The sequence below is a fragment of the Garra rufa genome, chromosome 17 (assembly GCF_049309525.1).
Source record: "Garra rufa chromosome 17, GarRuf1.0, whole genome shotgun sequence".
NCBI lineage: Eukaryota > Metazoa > Chordata > Actinopteri > Cypriniformes > Cyprinidae > Garra > Garra rufa.
Window position 1 is genome coordinate 29,824,263 of NC_133377.1, and position 18,649 is coordinate 29,842,911.

General features: G+C 36.4%; 1 protein-coding gene across 1 annotated transcript; it reads left to right on the plus strand.

Moving 5' to 3' along the window:
• Positions 1-409: 409 nt before the first annotated feature.
• Positions 410-18,386, plus strand: kat2b (K(lysine) acetyltransferase 2B). Its single transcript, XM_073822182.1, has 18 exons — positions 410-706; positions 3,801-3,939; positions 4,205-4,350; positions 7,436-7,522; positions 7,911-8,092; positions 8,198-8,389; positions 8,467-8,564; positions 8,656-8,781; positions 11,533-11,672; positions 11,782-11,990; positions 12,845-12,971; positions 13,062-13,172; positions 14,115-14,258; positions 14,439-14,553; positions 16,178-16,208; positions 16,291-16,354; positions 16,446-16,530; positions 16,614-18,386. The coding sequence occupies exons 1-18, from the start codon at positions 506-508 to the stop codon at positions 16,805-16,807; spliced, it is 2,391 nt and encodes a 796-aa protein (XP_073678283.1). The 5' UTR covers positions 410-505; the 3' UTR covers positions 16,808-18,386.
• The last annotated feature ends 263 nt before the right edge of the window (positions 18,387-18,649 follow it).

Here is an 18,649-nt window from a genome sequence, read left to right on the forward strand (position 1 = left end):
TGGGACTAGGCCTTAATTTGTAAAAAGCATGCTATTAGTGCAACCAGCAGATCTATACTGATAAAAAAAATACTTTAAACCAGCCTACGCTGGCTTCTTGGCCTGGTCAGGCTGGTTTTAGAAAAGTTTTGAGGACTTTTAAGATGGTCAGAATGGAAGGCCAGCTTCGAAAACCAGTTAAACCAGCCTGGTCAGGATGGTAAACCAATTTTTAGTTTTCGAGCTAGTCATCTTAGAAACAATAATGTCTCTATAAATCATGTCAAACGCTTTAATGTATTTGACCTTGAAAGGTTCGTTTAGAAACCTGACACATTTGTATCCCTCTCCGAATCATAACGGGATATTCATTTTGTGCCTCCCCTAGTGGAGACAAGGCGGATTTACAATGTCAAATAAAAAAGCAGGGATGAACGCCATGTCTGATCCCGCTGTTGAGGGGTAGAGAGAGCGAATACAGCGGGCAGACTTCGAGGATTCGAGTCGGAGAGCGGAAGCAGGCTCGATGTCGGAGAGCACGGGGATTCCTCAGGGCTCCCCGGCGGTGGGCGCGGCGGGCTCGGCTCCGGCTGCACCAGGAGTCGGTGGAACCGAGTGTTCGAGCGCTGCTGTCGGTTCTGCACGTATCGCCGTCAAGAAGGCGCAGCTCCGCTCCTCCCCGCGTCCGAAGAAACTGGAGAAACTCGGTGTATATTCCTCGTGCAAGGTACGTTAGAGATGTCAAAACATTGTTTACGTCTGCAGCGCAAAGGAAAGGCTCGCTTATATTCGTTTGTCTGTTAACCGAAACTAGCTGTTACCTTACTTTACCCACTCTTGAATTTGCAAGCACAGCACAAAAAGCCATTGCTTTGTCTTCCATTCTTTTAAATTGCGAATGTGTTGTTTTTTCTTGCTTTAAATTAATGCACAACAAAAATGTATCAATGAACATATCATTTCCGTGATCTACAGAGATAATACCGCTGTGTTTGCCCGTAGTGGGCAAGATGACGTGAACATTGGGTACTCTTGGCGGGTTGTCAATTTATTTTTTCTTTTAACAATGAATGCATATATTTATAGTGTTTTTGTCAAGTAAAACTAAACTTTCATGCTGTCTTGTTGCGAGAGTTCTGGCAGAACGGGAGACACAAGCTGAAGTTGATTACTCAAGAGGAGAGCGGCGTCTTTGTTTTGACAGGATGACAGCTGCTGAAGGGGCGTGGTCTGTTACCGGGGGCGGGGTCTGTTGCTGGGGGGCGTTGTCCGCTCATTGTTGTCAGATCAGGCACACACGAAACATGGGGGGCATAATTACTCAAAAATGTTGAAATATTTAATAAATGCGTAATCAAAACGTTAATAAAACAATGACATCTTTAAAAGACTTATTAAAGGGCCAAATAATAAATTAATAAATGCCCATTGTATTTTATTTTAGCATTAGGTTTGTGTCAATTTTTTTCTTTGCACAAACAGGTTGTCTTTTAATTTTCTTTTACAGAGGTTACAGTTCAGGTCAGCATGTCACGCAACAATAGTGGGCGTCCCTTTTGAAGTGTGTTGAGGCATGTTTCAGCATATATATTTAATGATTTAATTGTGAGTAATTGGGTCCTCCGTAGAAACGAGTCTATCAGCATTGAAAACATACGTTGAACATAGGTAGGAATTATAAAATTAAATAATGTGAACAAGATTCTATTGACCAATTATAGGTTTGTAAGCATTTGGGATGAGCATTATGGTTGCAGAAGACCCTGGAGATATAGCCTTTATGGCTAGAGATTTACACGGTACAAAATAGTTAGATAAAAAAAAAAAAAAAAAAAAGGATTATAGATTATATTGATTAGATGTCATTTTCAAAATGTTCTTCGCTTATTACAAGAGCTTGTCACCCAGCGAGATATAAACTTGCGTTTGCGAGTAAAAAAAAGTCAGAATTGTGAGATAAAATAAATGTTTTGTAAAAATGTTAATAGTAATAGGTTTAAATAATATTTCATGCTGCTAATACAAAAAAGTCCCATATGAACAGCATATGTGAATATTATGTAGGCCTATTGTTTAAATCAAATTTATGCTTTAAAGTGCCCCTATTATGCCATTTTAAAGGTAGTTAATATTGTTGTAATAGTCTCTTAAAACAGGTTTACATGTATGCAAGTTCAAAAAACACTTTAGTTTTCTCCAAAATTAGATTTATTTTTACCCCGTTTCTAAATGATTCGTAAACGACTCGTTTGAAGCAGTTAGAAGAATCAGTCTCTCTAAACCCCTCCTTTCAGTGAGCCCTCACTGCTGTGATTGGTCAGATGGTGCAGTCCTTTTGGATTGGTCTACCGCTAAAGCGCAAAACGAAACGCCCATTGGCATAACTGAATGACAGCTGCGGAGACCTGTTAATGCATAGAAAAGATAGCCTCGATTTTACCCTATCAATTCGAGCCGGAGTCTGACGATGAAACTGTTGAAGTGGCACATCGACAAGAAACTGTTTTGCAAGCACGACCGGAGCAGGACGTTTCTCAGTGGTTGTCATATGTTAACTGTGGACAGTGTTTGCAATTTGCTTTTGTAAGCGAACCGGACACATCTCTACGTTGTGAACTTCAACACTGTACAATCCATAACACTGCGTTAAGCCATCGTTTATCATTATCATTACTTAAACTAATAAGGCAGACAGACAATCAAGCTGCATCAATCACAAGACTTTTTAGACTACATTGCACTCACAGCTGAACAACAGAACTACAGAAACGCAAGTTAGCCGGTTACCAAGACATGTGCAGGGTTGTTACACACCATAACGTACACAAAGACGTATTTTGAACGATCGCTAGAAAATACAATTATTAATCATACTTACAGGTAGGAGTTCAGAGGAGCAAGCCGGTCCAAATAAACTGGGCACTGATCCATTTTTTAAAACCAAGCGTTTGGTGAATCCCGTGTTGTAACGTTACTCCCCAAGATTGGAAAAGCAGTCATCAGTAAAATGACGCGAACACAACACAAGATTGGCATTGGACTGCTGAGGTGTTGAAAAAATTAATGTTAACCACTCATTCTTGATAGTTTCATCTTTTGGAAGGGCATATAAAGCAAATTCACTCTCACAGCGCGGGCGTCTTCTTGACATGATGTAATCCACGTGAAAATGGTAGGCCTACTGTTTGTGGGCGGGCAAGTTGTTCGCGAAATTGAATGTGGGCGGACATTACGCAAATGTGTAGCTCGTGACGTGTGGCCGTTACAGAAAAAAGATTCGAATTGCTGACGACTCGTTTAGGCGAATGTGAGCCGACTCTTTTTTTTGTTAGACAAAAACTTTATTTATAGTGCACTATCGGCGTCACAACTTTGCAGATAGTTTATGTTCACATACAGCTACATGACACACTACATGAAATATCATATTTGAAAAGGCATAATAGGGGCACTTTAAAAGTAGAGTACTCATAGCAGTTTTCATCCATAGTATGTCTGTTTAAACATCTGCGTTTAGCTTTAAATGACGTCTTTCATGACAGTGTTCTATAAAAGTGATTTGCATTCCGATTGTGAAATCAAAAGGCACATTTTTTTCTCTTATTCCATGGATTTTACTGTTTACCTCCACTTGTTCACAGTGTTTTTCTGCAACCAATAGGTGCGCGCAGCTGCAAGTGACGTAACTGGCGTCTACTCTAAATTGGTCTGTCGGTTTCTGTTCAGTGCTTCAACACGTTTATTGTAGTAGTATGAAGATATTCCTAATGTAGTTATTTTAGAATCTTATTTTGTGGCTGATCTGTTTCTTCCTCACACAGGCTGAAGGAGCTTGTAAGTGTAATGGCTGGAAGAGTCAAAACCCACCACCAACTCCACCCCCTCCAACCCCGCCCAGGGCTGAGCAGCCAATTGCTGTTAACTTAATGGAGCCGTGCAGAAGTTGCAGCCACGCCCTCGGTAATCATTGTTTGTGTAATAATAGAGTTCCGGAAGATACAATCCCATTCCTGTCATCTATAGAAAAATGGATGTTCAGTGTTATGATACAAACCTTTCAAGAAAGACCTACAATGAGTCAGGGTTGTGAAGCGCTAATGTTTTCACACAAACTACATTGAGTAAATGTCAAGTATGTTTTATATTGTACTGTTTATGATTGTGCTCCATCAGTGGTAAGGCTTCTTACAAAGTCACAATTTTATTCTTTTGTGTTCCTGGCCAGGTGACCATGTGACACACCTGGAGAATGTTTCAGAAGAGGAGATGAACAGACTGCTTGGAATTGTACTGGATGTGGAGTACTTGTACACATGTGTCCATAAAGAAGAGGATCCTGACACTAAACAAGTTTACTTCTCTCTCTTCAAAGTGAGTTCTTGTGGGTTGTTGCACATTGCTATTGTGTGGTGCTTAAGTATGCTACCATGTAGGGGTGGGCGAAATGACCAGAATCTTATATCACAATATGAGTAATTAATATGAGTCACAATATAGTTATTTTTTCCTTAGTGTCAATATCACAAAAAATAATATAAGCCTAAATTTAAAAAAAAAAAAGTTATCTGATGTATAAAAACACAGGAATGGTGGGAGATTTTCTCTCTTTTTGTTGTTTGATTATCATGAATGACAGACAGCAGAAATATTAGACTGCTGTCACTTTAAGAGCTGCCCGGATCCAATATACTATTTACACATGTTTTCTTTCTCAGCTGTTTGCTTTCACTTAAGACCAAAATTACTGTATTTAAGAGGATACTTACAAAGACAGACATTTTGACATATACAAGTGTGTGTATTTAACTGTTCAAGGCCTATAAAGTGGATAAAATATTCCTGCGCTCTGTGAGCACCACCTTCAATGTGTGCGTGTCTCTCTAACAGCTCTCTGACAGTGCAAAATGATGGCAAAGATAGCAAAATGAGTTTAACTGCTGATTATGTTTCAGCAGCTTAAAATCACTTGTTTTTAAACTGCACTGCTTAAAGATGAGTGCAAATGATATGTTTTCATCACCCTGTAGCACAACAAGGTCATGTCGTGTAACTGCAATAAAGAAAATAGTCCAAAATCTCTACCAGTTAAACTTGTCAACCTAAATATCGCCAACCTCTATTCCTTGTTTTTGAAATATTAAAAAATAATATCTTAAATATAAAAATAAATCAGTGAATGAAATGGTGATAACCTTTCTGTTAATGTATTTACAATTAATGTAATTCCCAAAAATCTGTAAGATTTGTAATGTTTTTTTTTTTTTTAAATATGTCACTTATGATCACCAAGGTTGCATTTACAGTGCCTTGCAAAAGTATTCACATTTTTTCACGTTTTGTTGCAGCGTTATGTTAAACTGCTTTAAATTAGTTTTTCCCCACATCAGTTTACACTCCATACACCATAATAATGACAAAACAAAAACCAGATTTGCAAATTTGACAAATTTATTAAAAATAAAACACTGAAATAAGTACATTGCATAAGTGTTCATACCCTTAACTCAGTACAAAGTTGAAGCACCTTTACAGCCTCAAGTCTTTTTGGGTATGATGTGACAAGCTTTGCACATCTGCATTTGGCAATTATCTGCCATTCTTTGCCTCACCTTTTCACCTCTCAAGCTCTGTCAGCTTGGATGGGGGCTGGCAGACATTTTCTAGAGTCTTAGTTGTTCCAATCGTCTTCCATTATGGATAATGCTTCTGTGAACCTTCAATGCAGCAGATTTTTTTCTGAACTCTTCCCTAGATCATCGCCTTAACGCAAGTCTGTTACTGAGCTCTACAGGCAGTTATCTTGACCTCAGGACTTGGTTTTTGCTCTGATATGCATTTTCAGCTGTTAGACCTTTTCTGAGAGGTGTGTGCCTTTCACATTTTAACTCCACTTGAAGTGTAGTAACATCTAGAAGGAATATGAATGCTCCTGAGCTAAATTTCGAGTGTCCCAGAAAAGGGTATGAATACTTATGCAACGGGATCTTTTTTTTATTTCTAATAAATTTGCAGAGTTAATACAAACCTGTTTTGTGCTTTGTCATTATGGTGTATGAGATGTAGATTGATGTGGGAAAAAAAGTAATTTAAAGCAGTTTAATATAATGCTGCAACAAAACAAAATGTGAAAAAAATGAAGGGGTATGAATACTTTTGCAAGGAACTGTATTTGATACAAAAATACAGTAAAGAGATTAATATTGGGAAATACACTGCCGCTCAAAAGTTTGGGATCAGTAAGATTTGTAATTCTCATCTAGGCTGCATTTATTTGGTCAAAAATACAGGAAAAAAACAGTACTATTGCATAATGTTATTACAATATAAAATAAAGTTTTTTAGTTTTATTATACTTCAGCTGTTACTCCAGTCTTAAGTGTCACATGATTTTTCAGAAATCGTTCTAATATGCAGATTTATTAGTAAAATTATCAATGTTGGAAACAGTTGTGCTGCCAAATATTTTTTGGAACCTGTGATTCTTTTTTTCAGGATTCTTTGATGAATAACCAGTTAAAGAGCTGTGTTTATTCAAAATATAAATCTTTTCTAACAATGCTATCACTTTTTAAAAATTTAACACAACCTTGATGAGTAAAAAAATTATTTCAAAAAAGATAATAAAAATGTACTGAACCCAAACTTTTGAACAGTAGTGTACAAAACCTTTTTATTTTGAATAAATGCTGTTCTTTTGAACCTTTTATTGATCAAAGAATCCTGAAAATAAGTATCACAGGTTACAAAAAATATTAAGCAGCACTGATAATAAATCAGCATATTAGAATGATTTCTGAAGGATCATGTAACACTGAAGACTGGAGTAATTATTCTGAAAATTCAACTTTAAAAACGTTGTATTACATCATAATTATATTTGACAATATTACTTTTTTCAGTATTTTTGATCAAATAAACACAGCCTTGATGAGCATAAGAAACTTCTTTAAAAAACATTACAAATCTTACTGATCCCAAACTTTTGAGCAGCAATGTAAGTGTTTTCTATTTTTTTTATTTTATTTTAAAATGTAACTTATTCCTGTGGAAGCTGAATTTTTAGCAGGTAATATTTAAGTCTTTAGCTAAAAAAAGTCCTAATCAGGTTGATTTGGTGCTCAAGAAACATTTCTTCTTATTCTTATTCTTATTATGTTGAAAACAAGTGCGGGTTTATATTTTTCTGGAAACTATGATACATTTATTTCAGGATTCTTTGCTGAATAAAAAAAAAAATTATTATAAAATTTATTTGAAATATAATTTAGTTACTATTAACATTTATTAAATTATAAATGTTTTTACTGTTACTTTTGATCAATCTAATGCATTCTTAAGATGCTAAATAAAAGTATTAATTTCAAAAAAAAAAACTGACCTGAAATTTTTGCTGTGTTTTTTATATTTGCTATTATTTGTCGATCTTACCTACCTATATTTGTTGAAAATGTCTTAGCTGTTACGGAAATGCATCCTGCAGATGGGAAGGCCAGTGGTAGAAGCTCTGGAAAGCCCACCTTTCGAAAAACCAAGCATCGAACAGGTAGCTGCTTATATTGCAAGGCTCTAATCACCATAGTTAATGAAGTATGGATTTTGTCTGAGAAACCCCTCAGTTTGGAATATTTGGTAACAAAATTTGGTTAACCTTTTCTTCAGTATCAGTATCAGTATCAGTGTAAAGGTGCAGATACAGATACAGATACTTCTCCTATAGCGGCTTTATTCTGAAACAGGAAATTTTGAGGATATTTTTAAAAACATTCACTGGGTTACCACAAGTCTTAGTTTCCTTGGTTTATTTATTGGCACTTTACTTTGTCTGTGATGCACAAATCAGTGAGGAACCAAACAACCCTACACACATTCCTGATGTCTTTGTTGTTGGTGTCACTCATACATTTTTTTTTCATGTGTCTTTTTTGTTTTAGGGTGTGAACAATTTTGTGCAGTACAAGTTTAGCCACCTACCATCAAAGGAGAGGCAAACTATTGTGGAGCTTGCAAAGATGTTCCTCAACCAGATCAACTATTGGCAGCTAGAGACACCCTCACAAAGGAGGCAAAGAGCACCTGATGACGATGTGGCTGGTTATAAAGTCAATTACACCAGGTGACTGCTAATTTTTAAGTTTGGCAGCACAGAAAGCTATATTACATACTAAAGGAGAGATCAAATAAAAGCCCTTTCTGGTCTTCTTGTGTGTTCGTGTCGCAGGTGGCTGTGTTATTGTAACGTGCCCCAGTTCTGTGACAGTCTCCCTCGGTATGAGGCCACACAGATTTTCGGCCGTACTTTCCTACGCTCTGTGTTCACTGTAATGAGGAAGCAGCTGCTGGAACAGGCCCGGCAGGAGAAAGACAAACTACCACCTGAGAAACGCACACTCATTCTCACACATTTCCCCAAGTAAGCACACAAACACAAATCTCTACAAGTAACAGGCTGATATTATGTGTATGTGAATGTGTTTGTGTTGTGCACAGGTTTTTGTCTATGCTGGAGGAAGAGGTTTATAGTCATAATTCGCCCATCTGGAGTGAAGATTTCATGGTTGGTTTATCAGGTGGACAGATTCCCACAGGTGATTAGCAGAGTTCATTTGCACAGTTTGATTCAGTTGTATGTGTTGCATGGTTATGTAAACAGACGTTTCTCTTCTCTGATTGGTACAGTGATCAGTGCTCCACCCGTGACCCGCCCCCTGTACTACAGCAGTAGTCCCGCCCCAGTGGAGCTGGCTGGAGGAGGCAGTGTAAGTCCGGCCCGGAAAACAGCGTCCGCTTTAGAGCCCAGTCCAGGTATTAGCTTATTTTATAACATTATATTCAATGCAAGATTAGAAATGCTAGAAAATCATTTTCATTTATGTAGTCTTAATGATGAATCTACACTACTGTTTTTTTTTTTAAGAAATCATACTTTCCTTAAAGGAGAACTCCGGTGTGATTTTGACCTAAAGTGTATTGAATCATGATACCGAGTGTGAACGTACCTTGCATATCTCATCTCGGTTTGTGTCCAGCTGTCCGAAATCTGGGGTCAGTTAGCCGATGCTCACAACAGGTTGTCAATGAGAGTCAACAGGGCATCGGAATAGCCATGTAAATAAATCACTGTTTTACGCCATTTACGAGGCACAAAGTAGCTTCACACTTCATTGGTAGACTTCCAAGGGCCCTGACATTTAAAACGAGACATTGAGAACTCAGAAAAAGCACCGGTAGTTTATTTACAAGAAGATTTATACAGACAGTACCTGGAAGAGAAAATCCGGTCGCCGCCATCTTGAACTTAGTCACGATAAGTCGAGTGTCGAGCACCAAGGAATTTATCAGGTTATCAACTTATCAGGTTGTAGTTTCCTTCGTGCTCGACACTCGACTTATCGTGACTAAATTTAAGATGGTGGCGACCGGTCTGTTCCTGGTGGAAAATGTCTGTATAAATCTACTTGTAAATAAACTACCGGTGCTTTTTCTGAGTTCTCAATGTCTCGTTTTAAATGTCAGGGCCCTTGGAAGTCTACCAATGAAGTCTGGAGCTACTTTGTGCCTCGTAAATGGCGTAAAACAGTGATTTATTTACATGACTATTCCGATGCCCTGTTGACTCTCATTGACAACCTGTTGTGAGCATTGGCTAACTGACCCCAGATTTCGGACAGCTGGACACAAACCGAGATGAGATATGCAAGGTACGTTCACACTCGGTATCATGATTCAATACACTTTAGGTCAAAATCACACCGGAGTTCTCCTTTAAATTGACTAAAAGTAACGGTAAAAAATGTTGTAACATTACAAAAGATTTCTATTTTAAATAAATGTTATTTAATTGAACATTCAATTCATCAAAAATTCTAAAAATGTATCTCAGTTTCCAAAAATATAACTAGCATATTAAAATGATTTCCGTAGGATCATGTGGAGTAACGGCTGCTGAAAATTCAGCTTTGGCATCACAGAAATAAATGACATTTTAAAATAGAAAACAGTTATTTAAATTGTAATAACATTCTAAATCATTTTACATTTTATTAAGTACCCCCTGAGATTTTATGTTAAAAAAAAAATTACAAATAACAGCACATTTGCATGTTCATGAATCTTTTATATGGTAATTAAAAAATTAGTGACAGTTATATTTTGATGTGAATATGTTATAATTTAAAATAATAACACTGTATATGAGCTTATCAGTTTTTTCTGTTTATATTGTAAATACGTTTATATTATAATTGTTTCGTTAATTTAAAATATATTTTTTACTATTTAACTAATTAATTTAAACAATATACTGTATATAAACTACAGATAGCTGATGGGTCATTCCATGTCAAATCAACCTAGGTAAAAATGACATAAGAAAGAGGGCAGCATTATAATGTTATTTCTACACAAAGGTTGGGAGTTATTAGCAATTAATTTGTAAAATCTGAACTTGAGCAATCTTTGTTCTATTATGTGCCAATTTTGGACATTCAAAAATGGGGGCAAAGAGCACTTTTCAAGTTTTTTTCTCCAAAGTTTGCATTTTATATACTGGGTCTTAACAAACTTTCCTTTTGGAATCATTTTCTTTAAGGCCATGATTGGTTCAGTTCCACAGATATTGCAATTTTAATATGGCTCCATGAGTAAATCAGTAAATAGTACACATTTTCAGTGAAAAAAAACACTTAATAATGATTCTTCTTTTCTTTTAAAGAGGAATGTCTGAAGAACAAATGACTAGAAATGTATCTCGTTTCCTTCTGTCAAAACAACTGGATTAAACAGTGCCATAAATAATCTTTTTCCAAAGTTTGTGTGCCTATAACTCAAGAAGTAGTAAAGATATTGAAATACAATGTGAGATTCTAGTTCTTAATAAACTTTTCTTTTGGAATGCCTTTGTATGGGTCAAAATTATAAATTGTTTTATTATGCCAAACGTCATTAGGATATTAACTAAAGTTTTACCGTAAATATATCAAAATTTAATTTTTGATTAGTAATATGCACTGCTAAGAACTCCATTTGGACAACTTTAAAGGCGATTCTCTTAGTATTTAGATTTTTTTGCACCCTCAGATTCTAGATTCTAGATTATCTTGTCCAAATATTGTCCTATCCTAACAAACCATACATCAACGGAAAGCTTATTTATGATGTTTAAATCAGTCTAAAAAAAATTACCCTCATGACTGGATTTGTGGTTCACATATCTCTAGAACTGAATCAGACAGGGCCTTAAAAATTATGACGCTTAAAGGAAAGTTTGTTAAGACCCAATAAGTTAAGTTATTTTTACCCCCCTGTAATTTGGCTCTGAATCTCAGGTGCAAATTGCCATTTTGATCCCCTTCTACAAAATAATGGATTACGCTGTAAATATACATTATACTGTGGCATTTAAACCTATACATGTTCATTTTTCATAAGAAAATTTATTAGCGAAATTTGTGTTTAAGGTGTTAAACCCACATGAATTAAAGTAAAAAAAAAGTGTTTCTTGACCACAGAAACTGTGTTTCATCTTAATAGATTTGACTCTCTGCACACATTTAGGTGGAGAAAAGCGAAAGCCTTCTGAGCCGTTGTCTCACGAAGATAGCAAACGACCCCGTGTGGTTGGTGACATTCCTATGGAATTAATTAATGAAGTCATGTCTACCATTACAGACCCTACTGCCATGCTGGGACCAGAGGTAAACAGAGTCTGTCTGATGTCTTTTGTATTTGACAAATGACAAATACCAACCTCATATCATAGAGACCGAACCAAAAAATGTAATTTCCACTGCATCTTTCTTTCAGACCAGTCTTCTCTCAGCTCATTCTGCGCGTGATGAAGCTGCTCGATTAGAGGAGAGGCGCGGCGTCATTGAGTTCCACGTCATTGGAAACTCCCTCAACCAAAAGCCCAATAAGAAGATCCTCATGTGGCTTGTTGGCCTGCAGAACGTCTTCTCACACCAGCTGCCCCGCATGCCTAAAGAATACATCACACGCCTCGTCTTTGACCCGTATGTTTTTACCTTTGTATTTAAAGAAGTTCAGTTCCAGAACAAAAATGTACAGATAATTAACTCACCCCCTTATCATCCAAGATGTTAAAGCCTTTCTTTCTTCAGTTGTAAAAAAAAGGATTTTTCTCCATATAGTGGATTTCTATGGTGCCCGTGAGTTTGAACGTCCAAAATGAAGTTTAAATGCAGGTTATTTTCTAAAGAAATTGACAATTTATATACTTTTTAACCTCAAATGTAATTCTATATAAATTGTAATTCTTTTTTAGAAAATAACTGATCTTTTCGCTAGATAAAGCTAGATAAAACCTTTGAAGCTGCATTTAAACTGCATTTTGGAAGTTTAAACTCGAGGGCACCATAGAAGTCCACTATATGGAGAGAAATCCTCAAATGTTTTCCTCAAAAAAACATTTTTTTCACGACTACATAAAGAAAGACATTAACATCTTGGGATGACAAGGGGGTCAGTAAAATCCTAATTTTTCATTTTTTGTTCTGGAAGTGAAAAACACCTTTAAGACCTCAAAAGTCTGATGCTTACAGTAACAAGTCTATTGTGGAGGAAAACTAGTGCTTTGTTGACATGTTAAAGGTAGAGCTTACCCAAAAATGAAAATTGTGTCATCATTTACTCACCCTCATCTTGTTCCAAACCCGTAAGAGTTTCTTTCTTCTGTTTAACATGAAGTAATCAAACAGTTACTGGTAGCCATTGAATGCCATTCTATGCATACCAGCAACTGTTTAGTTACCACCATTCTTAACCACCATGGTTAAAGTTAGTCTATTGCTTCCTGTGAAATGTGGCATAGCATTATGATGAGTCAATGTATTTCCTCTTTTTACAGGAAACACAAGACTCTCTCTTTGATTAAAGATGGCCGTGTTATTGGGGGAATCTGTTTCCGGATGTTTCCAACTCAGGGCTTCACTGAGATTGTGTTCTGTGCTGTGACCTCCAACGAACAAGTCAAGGTGTGTTGTCTTATTATACTGTGATGCATTGTCATTCTTCTTCCTCACTCATTGCTAGCTTGATCTTTATTCGGTTGATTGCTGTTTAAGGGTTATGGGACTCACCTCATGAATCATCTGAAGGAGTATCACATCAAGCACGAAATTCTCAACTTTCTCACCTACGCTGATGAATACGCCATTGGCTACTTCAAAAAGCAGGTCAGTGCTTTATTAGTACTATGACACAAAATACAACTAAAGTGGGAGGTGAAAGCTCCAAATATGACAAAAAGTGTGGATGTTCTGCCTAACATCTTTTGTTTAACAAAAAAACAGTAGAAAACCAATGAAAGAAAAAAATCCAAATAATTTTTATACATAGTTTAGAGGGGGTGCCATTATTATGATAAATGTGAAATGGCTGCACTCTGTTGCTATTTTTACCACAACACAACTTGGAAATACTAAAAAATACTGCTACGATGCCACATTGATTTAAGTCTTTACTGCTTTCCTAGTGATAAGAAGAGGAGAAAAGAATGGCAAGATGCTTTTGGATGAATGAAACTTTCTAAAGACCTGCGTCTTTGTCCTTTCCACTTTAGCTCTGATGCCTTTGAAGCTTTTAGTAGACCACAGCTACTGAAAGACCTTACAAACGGCAGAGAAAAGAAATGCTAGATGCTATTCTGGCAGGATGTAAACATGCAGATGCTTGCCATGATGCTGCCGACACTGAAGGAGTTTCTTAGCATGGATTTCACTCTATATTTGGGTGTTTAGACTCCTTGTGGGGAAAACTGATGATACGACATTTCGTTTAAGCCTATGCTTCTATCCATCGCCACCTGTAAGCTCTTTCAAGAGCTGTGGTCAATATAAGTATTTTATTTTCCGAGTCGTGGTGTGGTAAAAATAGCAACAGGTAGCGCTAGTAGCTCACCAAGTGCAACCATTTCACGTCATTGAAATAATGGCGCCCCCATAATCCAAAATATGTATAAAACGATTTTTGTAAAACAAGTTAAGTCTTTCATGGGTTTTCTATAGCATTTTTCAGTAAGAGACATCATTTGATATATTAGGCCATACAAGCCTTACCCAGGGTTTTCTTTAAGTACATGTTTATGTTCTTATTTTGTTTCTCTTGCTTTTTGTCAGGGATTCTCTAAGGACATTAAAGTGCCGAAATCCAAGTATGTGGGGTACATTAAAGACTACGAGGGGGCCACACTCATGGGTTGTGAACTGAACCCCTGCATCCCTTACACTGAGTTCTCTGTCATCATCAAGAAACAGAAAGAGGTGTGTGTGTGTGTGTGTGTGTGTGTGTGTGTGTGTGTGTGTGTGTGTGTGTGTGTGTGTGTGTGTGTGTGAGTGAGCATGGGATCTGAGGTGTGTCAAAGAGGTGACTCAATATGGTCAAATTCATTATTCTGTTATTGCCTAAAGGCTTTTCTATCTCTATCTCAACCTCTCTCTCAGATCATTAAGAAGCTTATAGAGCGCAAGCAAGCACAGATTCGGAAAGTCTACCCTGGCCTGTCCTGTTTCAAAGAGGGAGTTCGTCAGATTGCCATTGAGAGCATTCCAGGAATCCGTAAGTCTCACTATTATGTTTTTTTTTTTTAAATTTCATTTGTGACCCTGGACCACAAAACCAGTCATAAGTAGCATGGGTTTATTTGTAGCAATAGCCAAAAATAAATTGTATGGGTCCAAATGATCATTTTTCTTTTATGCCCAAAATCATTAGGAACATGTTCCATGAAGGTATTTTGTAAATTTCCTACCGTAAATATATCAAAACCTGATTTTTGATTAGTAAAATGCATTGCTAAGAACTTTATTTGGACAACTTTAAAAGGCGATTTTCTCAATATTTTGATTTTTTTTTTTTTTTTTGCACCCTCAGATTCCAGATTTTTAAATAGTAACTCAGCCAGATATTGCCCTATCCTAAAACTAAAAAACCATACATCAATGGGTAGCTTATTTATTTAGATGTATGAATCTCAATTTAAAAAAATTGACCCTTATAATAACTGGTTTTGTTGTCCAGGGTCACATATATAAAATCACTCCAATGGCATAATCAGTTTTCTCCAATGGTTTTATAGACGATCATCTAACCCCTTTAGTGTCACTTGCTCCAGTCTTTCAGATTTCAAAATTCAATAAATTAAGACTAATGACTGGTTTTGTGGTCCAGGCTCACATTTTATTACACAAATCATATTGTTTAGATAATAATAACAATTTTTAGTCTCTTGTGCTAATCAAGGCTTTATTTATTTATAGTAAACATTAAACATCCAATACAGTAATAATCTAAACATCTCCAGTTTAAATAACTGTTCTATTTTAATTTATTTTAAAATGTAATTTATTCCTGTAATGGCAAAGCTGAATTTTCAGCATCATTACTCCAGTCTTCAGTGTCACACGATCCTTCAGAAATCATTCTAATATGCTAATTTGGTGCTCAATAAACATTTCTTAGCATTATCAATATTAAAAACAGTTTTGCTGCCTAATATTTAGTTTAAACAGTGATACAATTGTTTTCAGGATGCTTTGCTGAAAATAAATTGAAAAGAACAGCATTTGAAATTGAAATAAAAGATGCTGTAAATCTTAAGGACTCCAAACTTCTGAAAAGCATTGTATAAATATTTAGTTAAAGACACCAAAAAAACTGACAATTCTGTCATTAACTACTCACCTTAATGTAATTCCAAACCCATTAGACCTTTGTTTATCTTCAGAACACAAATTAAAATATTTTTGATAAAATCCAAGAGCTTTCTGACCCTCCATAGACAGCAACGCAACTAATAGGTTTGAGGCATAGAAATATAGTAAGAACTTTGTTAAAGTAGTCCATGTGACATCAGTGGTTCAACCTTAATTTTATGAAACTACGAGAATATTTTTTGTGCGCAGAGAAAAACACTGATGTGACACAGACTATTTTAACAATGTCCTTACTATCTTTCTGGGCTTTGAGTGTGGTTGTTGCGTTGCTATCTATGCAGGGTCGTATTTCATCAAAAACATTTTAATTTCTGTTCCGAAGATGAACGAATATCTTACTGCTCTGGAACGACATGAGGGTGAGTAATTAAGGCAGAACTTTTATTCTCATAATTCATTTATATCATAATAAATATTTGATTTAATAACTATTTAATTTAATTATTAATTTACTTGTCTTTGAGCAGGTGAGACAGGCTGGAAGCCTTTAGGGAAGAGGTGAGTGTGTATCTACAAGTCACAGCTAAGCAAATCTTATGTAAACATGTAGTTTGTTTCATTTTTGTATAATCTTTCACAGCAAAGAGCTGAAGGATCCAGACCAGTTGTACAGCACCTTGAAGAACATCTTACAGCAGGTCAAGGTAATATACATCTGCATCACCTACATGTTTCTAAAGTGACATGTATGAAAGCATAAAACAACTAACGAGTAACACATATTGTGCTCCTCAGTCACACCAGAATGCATGGCCCTTCATGGAGCCTGTGAAGAAAAACGAAGCACCTGGTTATTACCAAGTCATCCGCTTCCCTATGGGTAAGCAAAGATCTCTTAGACACAGTGCACCTTATGTTTACTGTTGAGCATGGAATGCCTGACTGTTATTCTGCACTGCGTAGACTTGAAGACGATGAGCGAGCGTCTAAAGAGTCGTTACTATACAACACGGAAGCTCTTCATGGCCGACATGCAGAGGATCTTCACTAACTGCCGAGAGTACAACCCTCCCGAAAGCGAGTACTACAAATGTGCCAACCTACTAGAGAAATTCTTCTACACCAAGATCAAAGAGGCGGGCCTCATCGACAAGTAATCCAGCTAGGGGGCGCAAGTAGTCCGTTTCCCTTTCTACCTCTATTTCTCAGCATTTAGCATATATATCTAAATAGGTCCTTTTTATCCCCAGTGTTTTTGCAACAAAAGGAGGGTTATCTAAAATGAATAGTTCACCCAAAAATGAACATTTGCTGAAAATGTACTTGTGAGAAATGTAGCATTGCATCACTTGTTCACCAGTGGATCCTCGCAGTGAATGGGTGCCGTCAGAATGAGAGTTCAAATAGCTGATAAAAACATTACAAGTAATCCACAAACTTTTGGTTTCTCAATTGTCTTAAAAGGTAAAAAGCTGCGCTTCAGTTGATTGACTGGAGTTTTGTGGATTATCAGTTTGTCATTCTGACGGCACCCATTCACTGCAGAGGATCCACTGGTGAGCAAGTGATGCTGAATTTCTTCATTTTCATTTTTGGGTGAGCTATTCCTTTAAAGATCGATCTTTGTTGTGTGTGAATATCCGCATGACCGCCATATGTGAAAAGTCTTTTTCTTGTCTTAAAAATTCCTTCTGCCAAAACTGCGGAACAATTTTACGGTGTGTGCGGCTGGATGCATTTGGCGTGCATGTGTTCTTGCTAGAGTGTGTGTATATAATAGTGAAAAATCTGTTTATATAGATCAATTTTATGAAAAAACTGTATATTTTATATAGTAGCAAAATGTGGCCTAGAACTCAACCAAGAAAAATGACTCTAATGACCTAATGTTATACCTTCAAACAGCACTTATTTATTATTGAACCTACAGAAATTGTGATAAATACTAGTATTGATACAATGAAGATTCCTAATCAGAAACTTGCACATTTGCAGTCTTTAGCAGACGTAGCCTAATGAGGAGCATTCCCTGTGCAGTGAGACAAACAAAAAGTCTTAATATGCTTCATCTTTATGGCTGTGCTTCTAAACGTACAGCCCTTGTATGTAAAGATGACACGTGCAATGTCTCGCACTATTGTTGTTTTCTAAAATATTTGTACTTTTAAATACTTAAGAGATGGGCTTTGTACTACATTTGGGGGAATGGGGGATAAAGCTATTTTAAGGTCTTTGTACCTTTGCTTTTAAAGACATAGCATATTTTATTGAACGATTCAATCTTTAGAGCAACTAATGTGAAAGATGTCTACTTTTGTGTTAGACTGTTTTAGTAGAGGGCAATGTTGCACAAACTGCACAATTTGTTTTTCTTTTTCTTTTTGGTTCTTGCACTTTTTCAGATACAGAAATTGTTCAAAAATGTACAATCATCCAATTTTTGCGTTATTACACGTTTATGTATCATTTATTTGGATGCCATTTTTGTTTGCTGACCAATTTAGGTATGTCATTAAGCATAAAATGCTTATGTCTGTTTTTGTTGAAAATGACTGGAGTTCCTGGATTTGTGCAAAATTTTGCTGGTCTAGTCTAGCATTTCACCATGTAGCACAATGCTCTATAAAGCCAAGTAAAGAAAGCCTATTTGCTCATCCAGGAAACCTGTTTCCTATAGCTGTGCTCGTGTTCTGTCTCTTCACGATCTCTACAAGATAATAAAATAATTTCAAATCAGTATGTATTTGTCAGTTAGCTGACTGCTTCAAGTATGTGTCCTGACCACCTGTACGGGTTTATTTAACACTAATGACTGGCTGATAGCATGTTATCTCTTATTTATACAACAGTTAGTTTAGATTCTTTAATTTGATTGGCTGAGAAGCATTCCAATAATAATATTTAAGGGATCGTTCACCCAAAAATGAAAATTCTAAAGCTTTCTGACACTGGATAGACAGCAATTCAACTGACACATTAAAAGGCCTGGAAAGGTAGTA